This window comes from Aedes aegypti, chromosome 3 (assembly GCF_002204515.2).
Source record: "Aedes aegypti strain LVP_AGWG chromosome 3, AaegL5.0 Primary Assembly, whole genome shotgun sequence".
NCBI lineage: Eukaryota > Metazoa > Arthropoda > Insecta > Diptera > Culicidae > Aedes > Aedes aegypti.
The window spans coordinates 335,464,711-335,484,263 of record NC_035109.1 but is presented as its reverse complement, the minus strand read 5'-3'; the positions used below and the strand labels follow the sequence as shown (position 1 = coordinate 335,484,263).

The window sequence follows — 19,553 nt, the reverse complement described above, 5'->3', positions numbered from 1 at the left end:
TCAGCTCATCGAGCTCAAAAATGCTGTAAACTAGTGATAATAAAACTAGATTTTTTTTTTAATTTTTCACCTATAGAACATTTTGAGCCAAGGAATACCTGAATGGTTTGACCATAAAATTAACCCCTGCGAAGTAAAATTTTAAGTTCATTGAAGTTTGATAAAATCTTGATTCTATGTGCACCTTTCAAATTTATAAGAGCACAAATCTAGAGAACTAATCAGTATTCCGAGCTGAAAATTTAATTTATTGGTCATAATAAGCGAGTAGCTTAATCAAATTTCTCAGCGTGAATACTTGATTTGTAATCTAAATGCATGCTAAGTACGCATTTTTACATAATTAATAATGCATTTCCAAGCAAAAAGTTGAGATATTTAGGTAAATTAGTAGGAATCGCGTAGCACCTGTTAAGGTACTCAGTGCTCCGGGAGCACGATCTGAAAATCGCACTAGACTATCTAGAGATCCTAAAATCCTAGAACAATTATACCTGATTGACATATTCACATGTATCATTCGTTTGTATATTCAATAGAAGTGCTGTGTAAAAACCAGACCTTGCATTCCAAGCTAATCAATTGTAAATCCCATCATCACAATACGCTTGATGGAAAAAATTAAATCCGTTCCAACGTCTTCCATACCCACAGTACGCCGAACTAACGTCAACATTAGCTGTGATGATATGCAAATTAATTGAGCCATTATCGCTATAAATCCCTCTGCGCCAGGTTTTTGTTGTGTGCTCCGGTCAACATAATTCCCTAATCGCAGTTGCCGCGGTAGATAATCGATTATCAAATTTCGCTGGTCACTTGCAATATGGTTTGCATCGAAAACAAACCACTGCACATGGCGTTGAAGGTGCAATCATGCCTGACGCGTAGGAAAATCGCACTTTGCGTCCAATCACGTTGTTAACGCAGATGAGTTGCCGATGGTAAATACGCTGCGGACGCAAAGGTGTTTACCATGGACAAATGCATGTATGTGCATTAGGGTAGTCATTCGTGATTGATGCAATTCACGGGTGGTGCAGGTGCATCCAATGGGATCAACCCCATCCCCACCACCAGAAGATAATCACGTCTCAAGTTGTTTGCTAAAGAGGATCGGCTAGAATGCGCCTTCTGAGGAACTGTGGTCTAGGGAGGGTTCAGATTAATCCGATCAGTTGTTGTACGGTCGTACGCCGGATTAGGTCGCACAGACGAAAAGCCTTCAAGATGAGTGACGGTAACATTTCGAAGATTGGAAAGTTCTACCAAGGATCCACAGTTTTGATTACTGGGGCTTCTGGATTTCTTGGTCAGGTTCTGCTGGAGAAGATTCTGCGGTCGTTGAATGTCGCGAAGGTATACGTTATGATCAGGGCTAAGCGGAATTCAAGTGCCGATGAACGACTGCAGAGAATGCTGGATGGGGTATTGTTCGATCGAGTTTGGCAAGATCCTTCTAAATACAAGGAGTTGAGAAGCAAAGTGATACCGGTTGAGATTGATTTGGATTGTGAGAGTAATATGATTGCGGAAGAAATGAAAATGCGACTGCAGAAAGAAGTCGATGTAGTGTTTAATCTGTTGGCATCGATTAACTTCAACGAGCCCCTGGATTGTGCGCTGAGGACGAATGTGGAATATACTGATCGTTTACTGGGGCTTGTGAGCCAAATGAAGCGGCTGAAGGTGGTAGTACATGTGTCTACTTTCTTTTCGAACTGTGACAAGAGTATGATTGAAGAACGAATCTACGACGATATCGGCTTTGGAGGGTACGCCAACATCATGAACATTGTGTCCAATTTGGATGACGCAGAAATACAGGCTATGGAGCCACATTTGATCGGCGATTTTCCGAATACCTATACCTTCAGCAAGAAGTGTGCGGAGGTGATGGTGCGGGACAAGTATGGAGCTTTGCCGATCGGAATTTTTCGACCGCCGATTGGTATGTATCAAAGACGATTGGGATGATGGGCCTGGTTGACTTTTTGTTTCAGTTCCGTCAAACTGGGCTTCTTTCCAAGAGTAGTTAAAATTCCAAGAGTAGATAAAAAGGGAATTTCAAAAGGGATATCTTGAAAATTAACAAAGAAAGATTGGAAAGTGATCTTAGTCGAATTCTTGGTTGAGTTCATCACAAACTCCGGTCAAGTGGTCAAGTGAATAAAACTCGAATTTAGTCTCGTATCATTTAATTCCTACTAGAAATTCGCGTTCTCTTTTTGATACGTGTATTTCAACGTTGACTGTAAATACTCTGTACTGCGCCATCTTTTATATCGATATGTAAACATTGAATGATAATGATAACTTTCACATTTATTAACCGATCGACTTGATTATCCATGTTTTGGATTTGTAATAATATTTTTTAATTCAGTACAATTTTGCCCATGAATAACTTTACACCTCGCTTTCTATTAAAAATAGTTTTGCAGATGTGTTAACTCAACTTTCATACCCTTAAACATATCGTGATCAATTGGCATCATCTGGCGGCATTAACAAGCAAAAATGCTACATTTGAGGAATAGAAAATCTATTCGAGATTCATGGAACACCATTCCATAAACATCTAGTAACTGTTTGGGTCGGCGAAACAGTAAATTAAAATCGATATTTCTGGCTCAGCCATAGTCCAAAAATTCGTAAAAAAGCTGTTTGGTGGTTACTGACTTCAATAAGACGGTGCTTCATATCTCTCTGCAAATAAAATTGTTCAGTTTCTGCAACGAAAATTCTATGGATATCTGATGTTCAAAAGAAGAAACATTGGATTTGAACTTGGGGAGCCTGATTTGAGAATTTCTTGAGAATTAAAGAGTTGTCTTACAACGAACCGTTGGGTGACTGTAAAATTCCGTAAAATGGAATAATCTTGATTATTTTGGAATAAAATCTGTGCATTTTGTTCCACAATTTTTTACTTTATATTTTTAGAACACAATACAGCTAACTCTCCCTTACTCGATATTCCGTATCTCGATATCGAGTTAGAGAACCATAGTAAAAGTTGGTTTTCATGGCTAACTCGATGGTCCCTTGGATCGTAGTTGCATTGGTTTTGTGTTCTGTAACTCGATACCTCCCTAACTCGATGGTCCCTTCAATATCGAGTAAGAGAGAGATGACTGTATACAGAAAAAAAAATCACCTACTAAAATTTTTGCAGCTCAAACGAATACGACAATTAAAATAACCATTAAAATAAATTATGTTATTTCGTTTAGAATGTTATAAGACCCGCACTCCTAAAGATACCCCGTTTGACAGTACTGCAATCCGAGGCAACATTAATCAGTTTGTTTATATTTAAAACATCATTTGAAAATGTAAATGTTGCATGTTTTTTCAATAAGTGCTGCCACTCATCGCTCGTGCCTTTCTACCAAAGATGAAATAAAGACCTCCATGTTCCTTGTAGTTGTACAACATTTTATGGCACATAAGGTAATAGAGCAAAAACTAGAGTGTCATGAATAGTGTACTGCGAATTGTGATCTTTCGCAGTACCAAGGGACCATATGCAGTACTAGAAGTGGTACTAATTCTGAACCCGACTGCCATGTCTCTATTTGTCTCTGTTTCTACTGTATTTCGTTTTAGGATAGTTTTGAACATGTTTAAAAACATGTTTTGATGCATATTTTTATTCAGCTAATTTGGGGTAAAACTGATCACCCAAGTTCGGTAGTATTTATAATATCATAATTAACTAAATTCGTGGTTACTGATGGCGAATATGAAGTTTAAGCTCTTACAAGTCATTTAGTTTTCAATTCAAAAACACCTTTAATTCCGAAAAACACCTAAATATAGACAATCTCCCATAAAAATGTTGCACTTTAGTTGATCATAATTCTCATAAATTTACAAGAATTCAACAAGGTTCTACAAATTTAATTACGGAATCATTCTCGGAAATCGCAATTTTAGTGAAAATAACATTTTCCTTGTATATATTTGCGGAATTTGTGTGAAGTTTGAATTTTCGGTAGTGTAATCCTTAACCATTCAAATTATTGTTTCGAAAAATACAAAAATTGAAAAAATACGCGTGAACAAATCTTGATTTCCGCAATAACCTTTTTTCATAAGCTCATGAATATGAGAAAGAGAAGCATCATTAATGCATTGAAAACATTCCAACGAAAAATTATTATTCGATTTTTTTACTGGGAGGGTCATTTTGATAAATGTTACCCCGCACGGTGTGCTGGAACACAGATATTATCGAACTTGCATGCACCTCCGATCTTTTTTCACTAAAAGTTTGCCTTGCTAGATAAGAAAAGCTTGCAGCGTATTAAAAAATCTTTCACCGGAAAAAACTTGAGAAAAGTCGATTTTTGTCATTTTGCCCTCTCTTTTTTTTGGGGTTCATAGGAGAATAATAGAGTTACACTAATTTAGATGGATTTCAACCGCCTGAAGACCAATTCAAAGTATCTTGAACACGAATGAATCATTAGACGTTCCAAATTAAGCATAAATATTACATACACCTACACAACATGACCAGCCCATGGCAGTATGCCGCATTTTATAAAATAAAAAAAATCACTTGTCGCCTTAGAACAGCTGGGATACCAGTACCAAATTTATGTTTTGTACATTAAACCGTTATTTTTTGTACACGTGTAGTTTACAGTCCAGTAGTAGATGTTCATAATTGGTGCAAAAAGTTTGAAATAAAGCACATAAGTTTGATATTTGCATAAAAATGATCCCAATACTTTTTTATGTTAATACATCTATTTCAAATATGAATTCCATCAGCGAATCTACTACAACTATTGTAACATCAGTTTTAAATACCCGGTTCAGTCCACTTTTTGGATTCCAGTGTGCTAAATTTCAGCTCAATTAGTGAAAATTTAATTTATCGTCTTAACTTAAAACGACAAGTTTATACCTACGTCATTTTGTATGGGTTAACATACTAAGGCAATGAATCGTCAGAGGTCATCCATTAAATTCTATAAAAATATGAACGCAAATCTCGCAGGGTATTTTTACAATGAAGAACATTGCCGAAGGCCACGAAGCAAAATAATAATTTACAGCTGAAATCAAGGTCAATGCAATGAATCCGCTGGGCTTGGGACTATGTTCTCCAGGGAGTGATGATTTTAGGATATTTGATCGCTTTTGTTAGTAGTTTTGATTAAAAGTTGGATGAATTTCAAAGCAATGGCAACCTTTTTATTATAAAATTCATATTTTATGTTCCGACCTAAAGATTGTGGCCAAACTACTGCATAATACGGCTATCATTCATCAAAATCTCTTATACTTCGGGAAAATATAATATCTGGCTGGCGAGATTACAAACTGAGGGTGGGCTATGAGCACAGTCAGACCCTTGAATGTGGAATGTGGGTTAGTGTATGGGAATGCCATTGGCGGTTTGCAATCTTCTACGAGGTTTTTCCTTACCTAACAGGGCGTGTGCACCGGGTTGCGGATAGGTGCAAAGGAAGATCAATAGCATAAACTTATAATAATAGAGCAAAAAGCCGTTCTATGATTAGGTAATGTTCAGCGATCTCCTATGATGCTCTAGTACTATAAAGTTTTTCACTCACTGATAGGCAATATAAAATATCATCAATTTTCTATACTTGACAAGGTTTTGAAGATAATCAATGACTGAAAGAACTACCTATTAGGAAAGCAATATCAGCTAAGTCTATACATATACAAATCGTCCCCTTGATGCTACAACTAGATAACTCGAAATTTGAAATTTTTGACTTCAATTTGTCAAAACAGTTTTCTTAATTAGATCTGCAAAATATCCACAGGTCTTAAGCGTGTGATTCAAAATATACAAGTTAAAGATTATTTTTCAATCATAATCTCTGCGATTAACCATCACTTTGTTAAACGGTCATACTTTCAAAGTTGCACATCTCAAAATTTTGATTTTCGAGTTATCTAGTTGTAGCATTAAGGGGACGAAATGTTGACCATTGGGTGACCATTAACCATTAACCATCAACCAATCAATCAAATACATTCGACAACTTCGACCTCTTATTCCTTTATCTTTTACTACCTGATCTTAAGCGGCTACCTGAACTTTATCCAGCAAAATTCCTTCTATATTCTCTGAAAGTTTTCAATATTACTGATGGCAAACGGAATAGCGTTTTTTTTTGACTAGCAACATTTTTAGTGCTGTTTTTTTGAAAATATAATTTTTAGTTTTAGCTATATGAATCTACTATGGCGATGTGTTCAAACTGTGAGGTTCTAGAATATTGTTCCAGCGGATACAAAATCTTTCTCTAAATCATCTAATCATCTAAATTTATCTAAATCTTTCAAAAAATCTGTAAGCAACAAGACCAGTAAAAGTCAATGTCACATACAAAATCGCAGTGCTCTATAATATTCGTATAGCTTCTTCTTTCTGGCGTTACGTCCCCACTGGGACAGAGCCTGCTACTCAGCTGTTATGAACACTTCCACAGTTATTAACTGAGAGCTTACTTTGCCAATGACCATTTTTGCATGTGTATATCGTATGGCAGGTACGAAGATACTCTATGCCCTGGGAAGTCGAGAAAATTTCCAACCCGAAAAGATCCTCGACCGGTGGGATTCGAACCCACGACCCTCAGCTTGGTCTTGCTGAATAGTTGCGCGTTTACCGCTACGGCTACCTGGGCCCCTCATATAGGCTATTGAATATTTTTATAACATTTCTACTATCTTAAGAAAACTCCTTACCTTTTTAAACAACAAATTTAAATGATTCCAATAATTTGGAGAAATTTAGAACATTGATAATATTGATTTTTGGAATGATGGCCACTGTAAGTTTATAATGCTAAAAAACGAATTATGTCAGTAAATGTGAAGTCGATAAAATACAGCATACTGTTATGGGCTGGTCATATTGTGTAGATGTATGTAATATTTATCCTTAATTTGGAACGTCTTATGGTTATTTCAGGTTCATCATGTGTCCCATTGATCTTTAAGCGGTTGAAATTCATCGAAATTACTGTAACTCTATTATTGTCCTATGGGACCCATATATAGGTGGAGTACAAAACACAAAAAACGATTTTTTTCAAAATTTTGCCGATGAAAGATTTTTTAATATGCTGCAAGCTTTTCTTGATTACCAAGGCTAACTTTTAGTGAAAAAAGATCGAAGGTTCATGCAAGTTCGATAATATGTGTGTTCCAGCACACCGTGCCCCGCTGATCAATAATACCCCGTTTTACGGTACTATTTACACATTAAAATGCACACATATTAAATGCCGATCTCAGCTGTGCAAATCTGGGTTAAAATTTGTTTACTGATATGACAGTACCCTTGAAAGTTCATTCACGAATCAAAAACGCAAAAACGATCATTATACACAACCTCTGCATCCTTTTTGTGTGAGCTTGAGCGCTTCTCCAGTATTGCCAGATCAGTTGCACTTACAAAAGGTACGAAACACATGACTGCTTGGGACTAACAAACACCCTCGGTGTATAAATGCAGATGATCTTCAATGCTTAGGCAAGACGGGTATGTGATTGAACCCATGAGCTTTTGCTTATAAAGCCGAATCGATAGCCATTTGACCATGAAGCCCACCACCAAACACCAACTGTGCACCCTTTTTTCATGAATTAACGCTTCAGGAAAGACATTCATTGTTCTTTTTCATTCACCAATCAATATTCCACCAACATTCATTTAAGTATTTCTGCAGGATTTTTTAAAATAGCTTTTTTATGAAGAAAGGAAGGAGAAGGAAGGAATCTATCTAAAATATTCCCGAGAAAATGTCACTGGATTCGTGTAGAATTTCTCTAGGATTTGTGTTTTGGTATTTCTCCATTTAGATTTTCAATCAAGCGTAAAACACAAGGTATAACTCTATACTAATATTTGTTGCAAAGATCTCGTCTAGTAAATCTAGTATTTTTTACCTGATTCCCCGAGGCATTTTTCTAAGATTTCTGTTATTAATAAATTCAATTTCTCAACAGATACCCTTAAATATTTCTTCTTGACTATTTTCTCTAGAATTAAATCCCAAGTTTTAGAGAGATTGTTAATATTTATTTCAATATTGAATTTAAAATTGTAGTATTTTTTTTTCTGTGACTATTCCATGACTATGTTCCAGAATTCCATAAAAGATTCTTACATCAATCTCATTGAAGGAATTTCTTTGAAGATTCCAACGATATTTTTAAAAGTATTTTCAGAGATATCTCTGAGAACAACTGCGAAAATTCTTTTTATTTTTTTTGCATACTTTCTAGGATTCCTTCAGAATAAATACCGATAACTACTCTGAGTATCGAGAATTGCCCATAGGTTACCAAAACTGATACAGAGGTTTTATATAAAAGGTTTATTTGATCTATAAGAGCGAATTACTTTAGAAGCTCCTAACAGTTATTTTCGCAGGATCTCTTCTTAACATTGTTTTGAGCACAATTTAACCTTCCAGTCGTCACGCGGTTTGCCACCGTCAGAATCTTCACGCTACTGTTGTAAACGAAAAGCGAGGTTTATTTTTAACAGTATTGTACAAAATACAACAGCGCGACGACTGAAGTGTTAAAGATTCATCCAGAGGGTAATCCAAATTTCTAGACTATTTAAACCTAAAATTCCTGAACATTCAATTCAAGACTTTCCTCAGCAATTTCTTCTGAAAATTTCAGATTTTTTTTAGGAAGTTCTCCGTGGGATTTTTTTTTTGAGAATAAGCCTTGTAGAAATTTAAGGAACCCAAGAAGTAACATCTTGACTACAGAGATGAGCTAGCCATATGTATTAAAAATCATTAAAAAAAACGTGAAAATTTATCTTTGAAATGTGATTAATTTTTGATTTGTTGCTTAGAGATAAATAATTATAAAAATAAAACCCTAAGAAAGTATTGCATGTGGTCTTGAAAAAATCTCTGGAATATGATCTTTCTTTGAAAGAATTCCTGAGTAAACATATTCATGGGAAATCGCAGGATGAATGCTTTTCGAAATCAATGCGGAATTTTTCAGATAATTTTTGTGATAATTGTTCAAGGAAATCAAAACATAATACTTTATATACTTCTGGTTCAATTCTTGGGACTCTCTGAAATTTCATGAAGTTCCGGAAATCTCTATATATTTTTTAAGATCTTTTAGTCCTTAAAATATTTCTAGGGAAAATTTCTAGAAAGGAACCAAAAAAAAAGATTGCCGAAGAAAAAGTTGCTGAAATTCTTCCCGGAGAATAAGTGGAGTTAAATGTTGTGGTAGCCGCGTGTGGTATGCTTCAATGTGCACGTCAGACTAAGTATTACCTGCTGCTCTGAAGAGCGTCTGCTGGCTGTCGCGTCACCATGCAGGGTACATGCATGTATTGGGATACACTGTACTAGGTGGCTCAGTGTATATTCATGAGCAGATAGACACTTGTCACCACATCCCCCTTTCTTTTAACTAAATGTCCTTTGGTATACTTTCTTATTAAAATTCAAATGATCTTGTTATCGTCAAATATAATAGAACGTATAGTTCTAATATTTCGACCTCCTCAATTTTATTCATCATGTTCAAGTGAATTTCGTCTTTCTCTTCGATGGGAGCAAACAATACAATATTTGCCATTTCTTGTGATAAGAGTTTGAATTTCTTATTTCATAATTCATCTCAAGTTTAACTAATGATGAGTTTCTACCCTTGATTTTAAAAGATTGCAAATCTCTCAAATGAAGATATATACCCCATAAAATACAAACAAAAATGTTTTGAAAAGTTTTCAATATCTAGCAACCACAATACTTCATATTATTGGATAGCTCCTATTACATAAGAGCTGCATTATCCTCCGAACAAATTGAGCATTTCAGATGATTTATAAATCGATTTTCCACGTTTCTGTGATTTGTCAAACTTGACTGAGAAGTTCAATCCCTTAAAACCCCACGAGTCCTTAACACCCCATTTTACGGTATCTATCTATCTATCAATCTATCTATTTGGCCACTGATGAAAATAGGAATTATCTTACAATGTTCACAGAAAAATTGAAACTGAAGAAAAATTGCTTCTGGCGCTACATTCAAAGCATTCTGGCTTATAACACAATAAATCACATTTTCTTCTTTATTTTTTTCATATTCACGTTTTTTTTTGTTTTTATTACAGCAAACTGTTTAAATGCATTTTTTTAATAGTGATATATGCTTCTGCTATGCAAATTATTGCTAAGATAATCTCATTTTTTTCGATTTAAAATCCTCAATTGACCTTAAAAGTAGCAGGTGAAACATGCTCTGCATAATCCTGTATCCAAGAATAATTCAACAGTTCTAGATGGAAACATTTGCATGTGCGATAATGCATCAATATCCGTCAGAGTCTTTCGTAGATATAGACATTAGAATGCACGAACATTCGCATACGCTCGGCATACACAGTTTGTTTTTTTTCTCTGAAAAAAAACTTGCACATGATTACTAGACTCATCAGAATACATATGGAAATATAGCCCATTTATAAAAAACCACACCCAGATTCTGCATGTTTTCTTAAATACATATAGTTTTTTTTCTGAGTTTCACTGCCACAACGTCTCAAAGGAAACACACTCAAGTGTATGCAACCAATATACCTTTTTAGTATCATCCTGAGCATACGATTTCTTCATATAAGTTCTACGTGAATTTTCCATAAATTCTGAGAACCTAACTAATTGTAAACACTGTTTAAGTTCCCGCAGCAACATGATTTCCTTAAATATATTTCATTGTTTTTTTTTATGGAATATAAACCAGTATTTATATTTCATATTATTCAATGTGGAATGAACTAGTTATTCAATTTTACTCTCAATGCATTCAACTTCAGCGTGCTCTTTCCAGTAATTCAGTCCATTTCGATCCTTTTTTTCGTTCCAGTGAATTGCATCACAACCAATCATATAGTGCATGCACTCTTGTTTAATCTAATTAACACTCAGTCATTTTCAATTTTCAATTCAATCCAATTCAATACTTTTAAACCTTTTAAGCGAAACTACTTAAATCAAATGCATCAATCTAAAAAAAAAAGGCTGTGACTATAGTCTACAGTATACTGATTTGAGATATATTTTTCGCTCGATGATTTTTTTTTATTCTGTGTTTTATATTGTTCTTTCCGCATAGTGCTTTTGAACCTTTGTTTTCCGTCACGCCATCAGTGAATTTAATCACAGTTCTTTTTTTTGTGCCTTCCAAGTGAATTGAATCACAATACTTTTTTTATGAGCAAGCAACAAATTCGGTCACTGTCGATGTTTTTAGTTGGTGTATTCCCTTTGTAGTTTTTTTGCTCTGTCAGTTAATTCAATCACGACTCCTCTTGTTCTTTATACACAACCTCAGTGAATTCAATCACAGTTCTAATTTCAACTCTAAATTCCAATGCGCTGTCAGTGAATTTAATCACAACAAGAATTAAACGCAATCTCAGTGAATTCAATCACAGTTCTCTTTTGCACTCTCATCGGGTTTGTTACCATTAATTCATTGCTCTGTCCATGAATTTAACCATCACACTTCTTGTGCTTTCCAATTACATTCTAAGAAATCGTCTACACTCTCAGTGAATTCAATTTTATTTTTATTTTTCCTCTTTCAGGTTTCAATATCATCATTTCAGCTTGCCATTCATTTTCATATGAATCCAATTGGCTTTTTTTTATTCTCAACTAGTTGTCCTGGCAAACGTTGAATTGCCCAGTAGGCCGACATTGCAAAATTTGCATACCTTTGTTTTTCATCATCCTCTGTGCAATCCTACAAATAATATTTTGTTCAATCACGTCGGACCCCGTAAGGACAACAGTCTTGAGAGAATTTTTCAAATCGTAGATCATGTTCTCAAGTTATTTCATGACATACAAAAACCTCTCAATTTTTTTATATAGAAGACAGAAGATGAGCTTACGACTAAGGTTGGAACTCTAGTGATCATGACTAAATTGCTTGATACATCGCGGTAGCTCTTTAGCATAGAAACAATAATTAATCATTAGTTGATAGATGCTTACAACAATCGACGCCATCCTTGCTCAAGGCTATAGTTTCTATATGCTTCTAATGAATTCAATCACAGCTCAAACAAATCCAGTTTTATGTACCTTGAGTGTGTACTACCACTCTTAGATGTACATTATTATATACCATTAACAATAAAACGGATCTACAGCGTACGGCAAACAGACAAAAAATGCCTGAAGTTTTATAACACGTCATGTTTATCAACTACAATGTGTCGTACGACAGCATTATTTTACAGTGGTATAGCATCTATGAAACACTGTTTGCAGTATCGATAGATAAATCCATCTGGGGCTTCACCGGGAATACAGGTGTCTAATACTGGTTTTATATGAGGGGAATGCCATATCGTATGATTGCTGGAAAACATTTCTGCACAGTGTCGTATACTAGCCCGAACGTACTAGCCAAAACGCTAACGATCGGCCAAACTAGTGCTGGACTAACAAGTGGTTGCACTGACGCAATAACCATCCGTTCATTTCAAAAGTTGTCACAAAACTGATTCTTCCGAACTTCAGCCCGTTTAATTTTTCACGATTTTGTTTCGCTTGGTCCCTTTAGTTCCTTTTCGCCCACTATTTGATTTTTTTAATACACGCTCCGAATAATGCAATATTAGTCGCAATCAATTTACTCTAGCTTTGTCCATAACAGTGCGTTGACTATTCACCACACACAAATCCATCGTTACAAGTGCTCAATAATCGACTTCATCAAGAGTTTGGCTTTTGCACAAGAGAATTCAATAACAGTTCTGTCGATAACATTTTGAATTGCTCTACAACTACGCTGTCTTTTTTCGCTTAAAACGCAGATCTGTATTGATTCCCGACGTACACTTTCATTCATAATAATATATGAAATTTAAATGACCACCGCAACCAACAAATAACAAATAAACTATTGTAAAACTTTATAACTTAACTTAAAATTATACTATAAAATAGCACAATTTGCTGAGCTTTGATCGATCATCATTTTTTTTTATGTTCAATGCAATCAATCAAATTAAAACCATTTTGTTTATAAAACCATTAAAATAAAGAACTCTTTCATCTTGTTAATTAAACTCAAAAGACTTGACAGTACTTTTAGCAGCACCGCGCTCGTACTATGTACAACAAGCATTTTTTGTATGATGCGTGTGCGCAGTACACGATGCGTCCGGTCTTAGTTTTATCCGAACTAAATTGGACACTAAATTGTTATGGACAACTAAATTGGACACTAAATTGTTGGATATGAAAAGTGAATTTAATCACTGCGTTTTCTGTATTTCTAGTGAATTGAATCACATAATCTAATTCATGCTTCTTTTTTTTTCAACTTAATTGAAACATCCACTCAAAACGTGTTGGTAATACTGAGTACCTTTGTTGATCTGAACGCCACATCTGAAAAGCCCGCTATTATGATTCGTTCTTATACTAAGTCGTGATGGTAGAACAATTGCTTCAGATGAGCTTTCGAGAAAAATCGCTCCTCACTGCAAAAATTGCTAAACATTGTATCCAATAAATACTTTTTAATTTTATGTTGAACGAAGATTTTATGTTGAAATGTACACAAAGATTGGTCATAGATTAACGCACATAGTCAAGCAATTTCATAATACATATCTTTCATCACAAGTAAACTCCTACCTTTCTGTGCTGGTCCACGCAATACAACCCGTTCAATAATGTAGCATACCTTCACCGAATCCAAGCCGATGCCAAGATGATCTGAAACACAACGCGCCACACAGCGCAACAAACAATCAGCCATCATCCACGACACATTCTTCTTTCAAATGGCACCTAGTTAACACTTCAGTAGTAAAGCTGTTGTATTTTATGCATCACTAGTTGAAAATCCTCACATTTCGTACACAACAACAGCGTTGTGACCTTGACGGTGACAAACCACGTGATGATTCGACGGTTCAAAATCACACCACAATGCATGCGAGCCTCATTTCTTTTCTTTTCACACAACATTACAACTTTTCCCTTGTTCTGCCACGCGGGAGAAAAAGTCAAGGTCACCGTGTGCACTGCTTCGGTACAGCGTCAGCAAACTAGAAGAGCATTCTTCTCTGTTTCATTTTCTCGCACTGATTCCAAATCAATTTCTTTCACATTCTGTTCCGAATATTCTTCTATTATCCACTCACTCACCTGTATTAAATAACGTTAAATTACACCGAAACACAAACATTAGCTAATTGTTGAATTGAAACTTTCAAATAACAAATTCGATAACTTTTCTGTTTATCCTCGTCGCCACTTGTGGTAGCCGCGTGTGGTATGCTTCAATGTGCACGTCAGACTAAGTATTACCTGCTGCTCTGCAGAGCGTCTGCTGGCTGTCGCGTCACCATGCAGGGTACATGCATGTATGGGGATACACTGTACTAGGTGGCTCAGTGTATATTCATGAGCAGATAGACACTCGTCACCACATATGTCATTGGATTTCTTGACGAATACTTCGTAGAATTCCTGGATAAATTAATTTCAAGATAACTAAACAGAGTTCCAGAACAGATTTTTGGCAGATTCTTCGAGGACCATTGCGGACTGTTGATAAAATATTCGAATGGTTTCTCGTAAGATCTTTGGTAACAGTAGGGTGAGGGGAGTGTTTAGGATCATCAAGCAGCACACCCCCCCCCTAACTTGAACTCCGCTTGATAAACTCAGGGAATTCTGGGTAATGGTACATTCAGGGATATGGAGTTCGGATTCTTGGCATTGGAGGTAATCGTATGGCATATATATTCCAATAAATTCTTCCATCGATTGATTTAAAAACTCATAAAGAACTCTCCAGTCGCTTGTAGTCTTCCTCATTGTCATTTTTTTTTAATTTAAATTTTAATCTAGCAGCTTAAATGAATCATCTTTCGTTACAGTGAGTTCAACGTACCAGGAACCCGTCGCCGGGTGGATCAACAACTTCAACGGCCCATCCGGACTGGTGGTTATGCTATCGGAAGGTCTCTACAGTGCCGCTTTCGTGGATACCCGCAAGCGTCCCTTCCTGGTACCCGTGGATTACTGTGTCAACGCTCTGCTCATCTGTGCAGTTGACATCGTGAAACAGCGTTCTCTAGCTTCGAACATTCCCGTCTACAATTATACTAACCCTGGTGATATTTTTACCTGGGAACAGATCGTCGCTCGGTTCTACGAAGGGTTGGACCCGGTGAAACGGATGTTGGCGTGAGTTCCACTTATAGTTTTCAAAATGAAAGAGCCCTCAATTGAAGAGACGATTTTTTCTTTCAGCTACCTTCTAACGGCAACCGTCACTCGCAGCCCGGTGCGATACGCCATGTGTAAAACGATCATGCGTGTGGAGGGCTTCTTCCTGGATGTAATGCGACAGCTTCGTGGTCAAGCTCCCGCCATGTCCCAGGTTTTCGAACGGATGATCAATCAGAGCGAGGTGCTCAAATTTTTCACCTTCCACGAATGGACCATGCGGAACGAGAATGTCCAGCGGCTTTGGGGGGAGGAAGTCAGTCAGGAGGATGCTGAACTGTTTCCGTTCGATTTGACCAAGATGGATTGGGACGATTACTATAGGAACTTTATACCGGGCGTGGTCAGGTACGCGATCGCTCCCAGGAAGGAGAAGGACGAGAAAACGAAGGCGGTGGCGGGAAATGGAGAAGTGAGAAAGTATTCGCTGTATAGTATTTGGAGTTTTCTGTTCCATAGTTTGCTGAGCTTGTTGAAAAATTTTACTGGGCGTTAGGGTTAAACAAAGGGAATAAGGTGGATTGTGGAGATATTTGAATATCAATAAAATCGATCTTTAATAAAGTTGGCACTGGCTATATCAAAGTTATTCCTCATGACTTCCTATCGTGGTAAAACAGTTAATTTTACCTATATACAAAACAATAAGGACTGTGACGAAATAAACTTGGAGAAATTGAAGTCTTGTATGTTATGGCATAGTTTTAAAATATGGTTCAGAATCATTGAGGTATGAGTTAAATTTATTTGCAGTTACTGATTTATTTTTGACTAAATTTCTTTCGTCAAGTTTGGTTTGTCATGATATTTATTAATAAAGTTAACGTGTATTTCTGACGTAAGCTTACGCATTTGGATTTTACACGTTAAGTTCGTCACAGTCCTTGCCGCATCCGCTCTACTCGAGGTCGCTGTATTCGATTACAGCTTTCGCTCAACATTAGATTGGTTTCCCATGAAATGCAATCTGACGAAATAAACATAGGTTATGCGAATCAAATTAATCATAACGTTGCGTGCTATTAAACTCATTCAAGCTTTATAGCACACTAAGAAACACTGGTAAGAATTTAAATGAATCATATCAGTTTGGTACGCAGGTTTGAACGCACGTTAATTGGTTTTTAACTCCAACATGACATCCGTTCAGCAATTCTACAAAGGCTCAACGATCCTGATTTCCGGGGCAACTGGATTTCTCGGTCATATTTTGTTGGAAAAGACCCTTAGGACCCTGCAGCCACGCAAGGTGTATCTTCTGATCCGAAAGAAAAAGGGACTGGACGCCCAGCAGCGGCTGCGTGAGATGATGAGGGGAGTAGTTTTCGACAGGGTTCGCTCGTTGTCTTCTGTAGCCAAGGTGGAAGCAGTTGAAGTGGACTCGAGTCGACCGGATTTGGCTTTGGATGCAGAAACGCGTCGTCAGCTGGAGGAAGAAGTTGAAATTGTTTTTCAACTGGCAGCGTCAGTTAGTTTCAATGAATCCCTTGAAACAGCGCTGAGAGAAAACGTACAGAACAATCTACATCTGTATGAATTGGTGAAATCAATGGAAAATCTACAAGCGGCAATGCAAGTTTCGACGATTTACTCAAATTGCGATCTTAAAACTATTGGTGAAAAAGTGTATAACGGTGTTGGGTTTGGAGGGTATAATTCTATCCTAAAACTTCTAAGAGGACTGGATGACAAGGAAAAGGAAGTGTTAACTCCATTCATCCTGAAAGGTTTACCTAATACGTACACTTTCGCCAAAAAGTGTATTGAGAGTCAGATTGAACAAGAATTTTCCCATTTACCATTTGGGATATTCAGACCACCTGGTAGTAAGTAGCTCACAATTCGTTCACAATTTGTTCAATTTCTATGGGTATTTCATTTACAGTAACGACCACCTACCGAGAACCTCTGGTAGGATGGATCAACAATCTGTACGGAGCCGGTGGGTACGTCCTACCATTGATTTTCGGATTGTACAGTGCGTTCTACGTTGATAATGCCACAGTTTTGATGCTTGCCCCCGTGGATTATTGTGCTAATGCCTTGCTATTGAGTGCTTCCGATGTGGCGAGGAACTTCAACAACCGTGGAAGTGATATACCTGTCTACAACTACACTGGCAATTATTGTCCAAATGCTGGTGATATGTACAAATATTTAACCGAAGGATTGCCGGTGCCTCAGAGATACATCTAGTGGGGCTCGATTAACTCTTCTGCAAAATATTATGATCCAATCAAATCTTTTAAATTCCAGCCGTCACTTCATGCACACTCGTACCTCGAACGAGACTCGCTATCGCTTTGCCATGCAGCTGATGCGAGTTCACGCCTCGGCCCTGGATCAGATACGAATTATGACAGGGCAGAGACCGGGCATCCGGAAAGCTATCGATCGTGCGCTTCAAATGACGAACAAATCGAGACCCCTGACGGTAACAAAGTGGGACATAGAAAACGCAAATATCAGGCGAATCCAGCAGAACTTGGACCCGAAAGAGCGGAAAATGTTCAACTGCGATCTGGGGAGTGTCGATTGGCGCCAGCACTTTGCGGGTTTCATTCCTGGGATTAAAAAATATGTGCTGAAAATGGCGTGAAAATGTGCTTGAATTTATTAATTTGTATGTAGTAAAATACAATTGGACAACACATTTGCAACTTTTTCGATTTTCCATACAAATAATTACTTTACGATTATAAATACAAAACTATCAACTTTGGTGGGCTAGTTCTCAGTTATTTTTAGATTTGTATGAATTTTTAACAGCAAGTCGGACATATCTTGGATTTCAACATATATTTTTGAGCATTTTTTCCCATCCACTAGTTTGAAAACAAATAACAATTTGACTAAAGTGAAATTTTCTACGAAAAAAACAAATGATTTATCCAAAAAATATGAAAGACCTATCCTCCGCAGACATTATCATTTCGTCTAAATGTACAAATTTGCTGAAGGAATCACGAATGAAATTTAGATTTTTTAAGCTATGTCAAGTATTAAAATTAGTCAAAAAAAAAAAAAAAAAGAAAGAAAGATAGTTGACCCGTCCTTTGAACTCGTGTAAAAGAAAAATATATGTTGAAATTCATGTTATGTTTGAAATGCTGTCAAAATTCCTACCAAATCTGATCATAAATTACTTTAGATCTAACCCTAAACAGATGATAATTTTGTATGAAAAACCGAAAAAGTTGCAAATGTATTGTCTAATACAGTACTTAATGTTTACGCCACATTTTTTGTTTTTTTACATGGTCCTTTGGACCACGTAATATAATAGTTGTATAATTTTCAATTAACATTATGTTGTGTTACCTACAATAGAGTTTGGTTTATTTCTGGAAAGTGTTCAAAATCTAAAATTCGTTTGCTTTAATCGATGTGCCAGAAGTGTTCGTGACAGAAATAGTTAGTTTTGAGGTTATACAATTATCTGCAGTATTTGAACATAATAAGAAGACAATTATTCCTACAACGTTAACATAACACAGGGAAAAAACCTTTTGACGTAGTCGTGCAACAAAAACAGTTATTTTCACAGTTCAGATAATTGCATCAAATTATCGTAGGCACATAGAGTAAACTGGGGCAAAAGTTTAATTTTAGTGGAATAATCAATATTTAAAAAAAAAAAACAATACCGGTGGAAAGAAATAAATGCTGAACAAGGTTTTGTCGAAATGCTTACCCTTTAAGTTACCGTTAGCTTACGTTTTAGTTATATCAGCTTTAAAACTGATTGTCTTAAATGGGCAAGAGTTGGAATCAAGTATGGGGCAAAAGTTCTCTGGCTGAAACACAAAATATCTACACTTTTATGATAGGCCTACTTTATTTCATCAAAAAATTACCCCTGTATTGGGTATTAATTGTAATATACCCGAACAGTTTGTCGCAAAGCTATGTAATAACGTGAAGCTTTGGTGCCGTTGTTCGCACGATCAGGCATATTTTGCTGAAATCATAGGTAATAATTAGTTTTTATGCAATTTGAAATTATTTTCGTGAGATAATATATGGGTCGAACTTTTGCTCCACAATGGGTAAAAATTGATTTGGCATTTATGGAAAAACTAATACGCCTCAAAGCATATTTTTGATAGACCTATGTAATATTTGGAGGTAAAGTCTCATACTTGAATGGCATTCGAACCACTACGACATTTATAATATTTGTTTTAATAGAGATAGAAATTTCAAAATGAGAATCTTGTCCCATTCGAACTCT

At 36.3% G+C, this 19,553-nt stretch overlaps 2 protein-coding genes across 2 annotated transcripts; both read left to right on the top strand.

The window, feature by feature from the left end:
• The first annotated feature begins 1,138 nt into the window (after nt 1-1,138).
• Nucleotides 1,139-15,908, top strand: LOC5567182 (fatty acyl-CoA reductase wat). The gene is made up of 3 exons (XM_001651561.2): nt 1,139-1,951; nt 14,968-15,277; nt 15,344-15,908. Exons 1-3 carry the CDS (start codon nt 1,231-1,233, stop codon nt 15,813-15,815), a joined length of 1,503 nt encoding a protein of 500 aa, XP_001651611.1. The 5' UTR covers nt 1,139-1,230; the 3' UTR covers nt 15,816-15,908.
• A 502-nt stretch (nt 15,909-16,410) lies between these two features.
• LOC5567183 (fatty acyl-CoA reductase wat) lies at nt 16,411-17,972 on the top strand. Its single transcript, XM_001651562.2, has 3 exons — nt 16,411-17,145; nt 17,205-17,514; nt 17,576-17,972. Exons 1-3 carry the CDS (start codon nt 16,455-16,457, stop codon nt 17,916-17,918), a joined length of 1,344 nt encoding a protein of 447 aa, XP_001651612.1. The 5' UTR covers nt 16,411-16,454; the 3' UTR covers nt 17,919-17,972.
• Nucleotides 17,973-19,553: the final 1,581 nt, after the last annotated feature.